Source organism: Aplysia californica, unplaced genomic scaffold (genome assembly GCF_000002075.1).
Source record: "Aplysia californica isolate F4 #8 unplaced genomic scaffold, AplCal3.0 scaffold00767, whole genome shotgun sequence".
Classification (NCBI taxonomy): domain Eukaryota; kingdom Metazoa; phylum Mollusca; class Gastropoda; order Aplysiida; family Aplysiidae; genus Aplysia; species Aplysia californica.
This window is the reverse complement of record NW_004798037.1, coordinates 155,698-162,563: the sequence shown is the minus strand read 5'-3', so window position 1 is coordinate 162,563 and position 6,866 is coordinate 155,698. Positions and strand designations below refer to the sequence as shown.

General features: G+C 40.6%; 1 protein-coding gene across 1 annotated transcript in view; it reads right to left on the bottom strand.

Annotated features, from left to right (window-relative positions):
• Nucleotides 1-6,866, bottom strand: part of LOC100533281 (diacylglycerol kinase theta) — a gene marked incomplete in the record, with an annotated part of 26,354 nt that overhangs the window by 18,871 nt on the left and 617 nt on the right. The window contains 7 exon segments of the mRNA XM_035972628.1: nucleotides 31-169; nucleotides 1,623-1,701; nucleotides 2,672-2,769; nucleotides 3,930-4,043; nucleotides 4,640-4,648; nucleotides 5,105-5,246; nucleotides 6,082-6,210. Coding sequence (XP_035828521.1) covers nucleotides 31-169; nucleotides 1,623-1,701; nucleotides 2,672-2,769; nucleotides 3,930-4,043; nucleotides 4,640-4,648; nucleotides 5,105-5,246; nucleotides 6,082-6,210 — 710 coding nt within the window.

Sequence of the window (6,866 nt, the reverse complement as noted above, 5' to 3'; positions counted from 1 at the left end):
CAAACTTTCTAAACACCCCCCTCATTTTACCTGAGACCTCCAGGGTAGACCTTGATGCAGCCGCTGTCCTTCTGCTCCTTGTAGCGGAGGAAGATGGAGGGCCGCTTGCCGTCAGGCGTCTTGAGCTGCGAGCGGACCGGCATGCTCTCCTCCAGCTCCCGCTCACCTGCTGACAGGGGAAGGTTGTGCAGCGCTGTCAGGATGAGCGAGCGGGGGAGGAGGGGGGGAGGAGGAGGGGAGGAGGCCAGTCAGAGAGAGCCAAAGCTACGTAGCAGGGCGCGTCAACACACACACACGCACGCATGCACGCACATGCATGGATGCACACACAGGCACACTCACATACACACACACATACACACACATACGTACATGCATGCACGCACACACACACACACACAAACACACACACACACACATACTCACATACACACACTCATAAACACACACACGCACAAACACACACACGTTTGTCAGACCAGTTTTGAACTTGATTGCCTGTCAAACAACTAGGTCACGTTAAGGAGTTCATTTAATTACACTGATATAAAACAACAAAATATTTGCAGATATCAGAGATCAGAACGAATGTACCAAAATAAATGTCCCTTCACAAACACATCTAAGTGTAACATCAAAGCAAAATGGCCATCCAGCAATGATGGAAACTGAACCTTTGGTGGTAACTTCTTTTTTTTTTAAATAGGAGAGGGTTTTACGGCGCTCGCAACTGCATAAGGTCATATGAGCGCCAAGGGGTGGGTGTCAACAGAGAAGTCTTTACAGAGAAGTCTTTACAGTCTTTACAACAGCACAAGGTCTGCTTCGACTATCAAGGCACCCCAAAATAGCAGGTCACAAGAGTGTGGCAAACATACAAAAGAAGTAGAGGAAAATGACAATAGTAAGGATCAGGACAGAAAAAGCAGCAGTTCCCTGTTGTAGATCAGGCACAGTTATGAGTGCGATATGAGTCAGCCCATTTACAATTCTACTATGCTTGAACGAGAAATGTCCCCCCTTTGGGAATGGCCTAAAGACACTTCAGTCAGTGGCACTTACCCTGGGGGTGGTAACTTCTTTGAGACCTAGCTTAGCTTGTTTGAGTAAAGAGAAACGCACCCACATAATGACAGTAATCTATCTCAAGGAAAAAGTAAGACAGACAGAGAGACAGTTAGTTTTAGTGAGAATTTTACGGCACGTGCAACACAATAAGGTCATATAAGTGCCGAAGATTAGAGGTGTTACAAGAGAGTAACAAACACAAAAAAGAAGGAGGAGAGATCAGGACCACAGATGTTTGATAGGAAAGAAGGAGCAAACTACACCAGAGCAACCGCCAACCACCCACACAGACAGACAGACAGACAGACAGACAGACAGACAGACAGACAGACAGACAGACAGACAGACAAACAGATAGACAGACAGACAAACAGACAGAAAACAAGTAGGACCTACCAATCGCGCTTGCCAACCAGTCACTTCAGTGAGACAGTAAATGGCCCGGACTCAAAATTTTACTACACAAATAATTTTTTGGCTACATCAACAGCACACACACACACACACACACACACACACACACACACACACACACACACACACACACAACTTACCAAGGCTTGACTCCGAGGCTTCTGTGACGAAATAGTTTTTTGGATCGTCTGATATGTGGAATGTCTTAAGAGCTGCCTCCTGAAAAATTACAACGTCAAGAGAATTTTAGTTTTAGTAAGTGTTTTACGGCACTTGCAACACGATAAAGTCATATAAGTGCTGAAGATTAGAGGTGTTGCAAGAGAGTAACAAACACAAAATAGAAGGAGGGGGAGAGATAAAGACGATAGATGTTTGATAGAAAAGAAGGAGCAAACCACACCAGAGCACCTGCCAACCACCCACGTAAAGAGAATGATGAGAAACAGTTTGGACGACAGAAACAACAAAAAGGTGTAACAGACTAAAAAAGCAATATTCCCTTGAGAAGAAGGTAGTCCCAGCACAACAAAGTTTTTACTACCCCTGTATAACACAACCACCTGTCTTTTTATTTTTCTTCTGGTTCCTAGTTTTTGGTACAGTAAAAGTGCCCATTACTTATTTCAACCCTCAATATTGCAGGATTTCATTTCATGTATAAAGAATACACTTACTGGGACATTTTAAACCTGTGCTCTACTTCATCAGGTGCTAGATCTTTTTAGTTAAGTTTTCTCAAAACAAAACAAAAAAAGAATAAAGAGTTTGCGACCTCAGTGCTTTCTTGTCGTATCTGTATCTTTTTAAACAGTGAAAATGTAACATCTTCTTAAGCTCACCCTTTCTCGTGAAATGTTTTCACTGTTATTAACCCTATTCATACATCGTGTTTTACTATCGTATCCATACGACGTGGGGAACTCTGTGCCACCACTATCCAAAGAGGAAATTTACTTGTTTATCCAATCCGTACGCTTTGCCTAGCAAAATGATTTTTAAAGAAATACTGAAAGTTTCAAAGAGATCTTTGCATTAGAAGTATTCTAAATGTGAAGAATACAACCTAGGGGGTACAAAATGACCCCAGGGCGTACGGATAGGGTTAAAAATGGTGATACGACAAGAAAGCACTGAGATCGCGAGTTGGGAGGGGATTGGGGTATGACCCTCATGCTATTCTACTCACCAAGATGGCCTGTACAGTTGCGTTTCTGGGCACAGATATTGTGCGGTACAGGCGCTTCTTCAGGGAGGCGTTGCCATCAAACACTCGGATGATTTCACCTGGATAGACAGACAAAAAAAAGTGACAAAGTGCTCAGACAATGATTGAAACAGACAGAATGCACAAATTTAAAAAACAAATCTCACCAAAGGAGGAGGAGGAGGAGGAGGAGGAGGAGAAGGAGGAGGAGGAGGAGGAGAAGGAGAAGAAGAAGAAGAAGAAGAAGAAGAAGAAGAAGAAGTAGAGCGAAGAGTTTAAATTTTAGTAAGAGTTTTATGGCGCCCGCAACTGCATTAGGTCAGAAGAAGAAGAAGAAGAAGAAGAAGAAGACAGTGCTCGCAACAGCATAAGGTTATATGGGCACCAACGGGAGGATGTCAACAGATACAGAAGTCCAAACGGGGAATCAGGCTTACTCTGCTCACCTCTCTTGCCTCAACAGCACAAAGTCTGCTTTGACTATCAAGACACCCCCGAAATAGCAGTTCACAAGAGAGTGACGAACATACGAAAGAAGTAGAGGAAAATGACAATAGTAAGGAAGAGAAAAAAAAAGCAGCTGTTCCCACAAATTCAAAACAAAACAAATCTCACCAAATGACTAATAATAGTCTAATAATGACTAATAATAGTAATAATAATAACAATAACAATAACAAAAACAATCATAATAATAATAATAAAACAAATAGCATTTGTATAGCGAACACCCCCGCTCGACAGCAAGCTCTATGAATTTTACACTAAATGAATTTCTATTTGATACCCATTTTGCCCATTTAGCTGGAACATGATATGCATTGTTAATTCTGAAGTACTGCCAAGAGCCTTAGAAATCCCATGCAATATTTACAATCTTCCTGGTACTTCCAATCTCCCGGCGGGTATTTACAATCTCATTGGTACTTACAATCTCCCTCGAGAATCGAGTCTATCTAACAAAATCTGGTACTTACAGTCTTCCTGTACTACAATCATCCTGTACTACAATCATCCTGGAGTCGATTTCTACACAAAGTCTGGTACTTACAATCTTCCTGTATTTACAATCTTCCTGGATTTACAATCCTTCTGTACTTACAATATTCCTGTATTTACAATCCTCCTGTACTTACAATCTTCCTCCACTAACAATCTTCCTTGATTTACAATCCTCCTGGAGTCTATCTTTAAACAAAGTCTGGCACTTACACTTACAATCTTCCTTTCTGGCACTTACAATCTTCCTTATCCTTGTCTCTGCCGTCTTTCTCCCTGGGCGACCGTCTCTCCCTCTCCTCGTCCTCCGTCTTTGAGTCACCACTAGAGGACCACTCTTCTGAAACAGTGCGCGCTGACAAAGATAAAAATCAAAACCAAAACTTGTTGAAAAAATTTTTCAATATCTTGTGCATTTCAATTGCACTTACCAAAGGAAATTGATATTTTACCAACAGTAATTTATATTTTTAAGCTTGCTCGAAATGGAAGGAAAGCCATTCTCATCCCCCCCACCCACTCACACAAAAAACTCCCCCTTTTTCACCATTCCTGCAACCCAATCTTTTTTTTTAAAAGAGGATTTTAAAATACCAGAACGACAATGGGGAAAAAAGCGATAAAGAAAAGTGAACAAAAATCGCTCCCCCACCCTCCCCCCCCCCCCCCCCCCCCCCCCCAACTTTCCCCAAATCAGCTGGGTTTTTCTTAAGCCTCTCATGACAACATTAATAATATTAGGTTTCACAATAACTAGTAGAAATAGTAGATATTAAAGCGGTGGGGAGGATATAAACCTCAACAAAAATAACTTTTGTAAGTTTTCTGGGTTTTTTAGTAAGGTTTTACACCACTCGCAACTACATTCGGTCAAATGAGTGTCTAACTTAATGTGTGTGTATTACGATTAAAAGGCAATAATTTTTTTAAAAAAATTTCCATCATGCTTACCTGGAAAAGCTGCCAGACCAGGAGAGCAGTGGAGGTGGGGAGGGGGAGGATAGAAACAAACAACACAACATTACTTTATGCTGGATGGAAGAAATGATGTCGCAGATAAAAAAATTTCATCAAAGGTAATCCATTTTTTCAAGAAGAAAAAATTAAGCAAGAAAAACACAACAAGAAAAAGGGGAACTGTTTAGTCGGTGATGATGATGATGATGATGATGATGATGATGATGATAATGATAATGATAATGAAGATGGTGGTGGTGGTTGTGGTATTGATGATGATGATGATGATGATGATGATGATGATGATGATGATGATGAAGATGAAGATGGTGGTGGTGGTTGTGGTGTTGATGATGATGATGACGATGATTATGACGATGATGATGAGATGATGATGAAGATTGTTTTATAAAAACCTAACATACCAACAACAGGACATCTATTTCTACGGCCACTTACTCGACTTGCGACTGATGCCCAGGATGGTTTCCATGGGAACATCGAGCCTCGGAATCGTTAGACAGCTAGACGGGAGCAGAATCTCTCTGAGACTCCCAAACTTGCATTCTACAGGTAGGGAGCGGTAGCAGGTAGCATGAGCCTGGACAAACAAATTTGGTGTGAAAAAAAAATCTCAGCATAAGGGAGAAATCTCAGGTCCGGTAAACAAAAGGCAGCATAAAGGACATAAATTATAACATTTAATAATAAATATAATACAAATATTTTTTTTTAAGTTTTAGTAAGAGTTTTTTTTTTTAGTAGAGGTTTTACTGCGCTCGCAACTGCATAAGGTCATATGAGCGCCGGAAGATTAGAGGTGTTACAAGAGAGTAACAAACATAAAAAAGAAGAAGGGGAGATAGTTTTAGTAAGAGTTTTACAGCATTTACAACACAATAAGGTTATATAAGTGCCGAAGATTAGAAGAGTTACAAGAGAGTAAATTACACCGAAAAAAAAAGGAAGAGAGATAAAGACGATAGATGTTTGACAGGAAAGAAGGAGCAAACCACATCAGAGAACACGCCTACCACCCACATTTTTAGTAAGAGTTTTACGGCACTTACAACACAATAAGGGCATATAAGTGCCGAAGAATAGGTGTGTTACAAGAGAGTAACTTACACCAAAAAAAAAGAAGCGAGGAGAGATAAGGACAATAGATGTTTGTCAGAAAAGAAGGAGCAAACCACACCAGGGCACCCTGCAACCACCCACTCATATACATTTTAATATATTATGTACATTTAAATATATTATGAACCAGTTCCTTCCTCCTCCTCTTCCCCTTCTTTCCTACCATCTACTCTTCTCCATCTCCTCACAAAAAATTTTTAAACGGTCTACCCGGAAAAATACAAGACAAGAGAGATAGATAAGAGAGACAGACAAGAGAGAGAGATAAGAGAGCAGAAAAAAATAGAAAAGCTTACCGAGACTCCACACCACTCGCAGCGCATGCCGGCCAGGCACTCGGACGACCAGCATGTCTTCTTGCACGCCACACACTTGGAGTTGGGCGGCAGGTTGCCTTCTCGCCAGTGGTGGTAGTGAATCACATTCTGGTGGAGGGGGGGGGGGGGGGGGGGGGGGGGGTTGGGAGAGGGGAAACCAACACTTCCATAAGCTATATACATTACATTATATTATATACATTACATTTTTTTCTTTTTCACAAGAAAAAAATGACTGAATAATGTTTAAAAAATCAATCATTTCACAAGGAAAAAATACTGAATAATGTTTTAAAAAATCAATCGTATGGTTATCTCTTTTCACCAACTATAGATTAAATATTTTTCACAAGGAAAAACGGCTGAATAATGTTTTAAAAGATCAATCATACAGTCATCTATTTTCATGGTCACTTACGAAAAAAGAAACCCCAACTTTTTATCCCAATCAGGCGAAAACCAGGGATGCCACTCAACTTTCTTGAAAATAGCTGAAAATCCACGCACCACGGTCTCGCTAACATATGAATATCAATTTAAAACCCAAAGGGTGTACATAGAGAGAAATGACAAACAAACAAAAATAAATGGGTGTACATAGAATTATTTTTTTCCCCAACTATAGATTCTATCTCGATCTCAATAACGGAATAGCGGATCAGGATCAAAATACCGGAAGTAACGGGAAAAAAGCGGAAAAGTGGCTTCCCTGGAGAGCAAAAAGGAACAAACAACAACGGAATATCGTTTTTAAAACAAGCCGG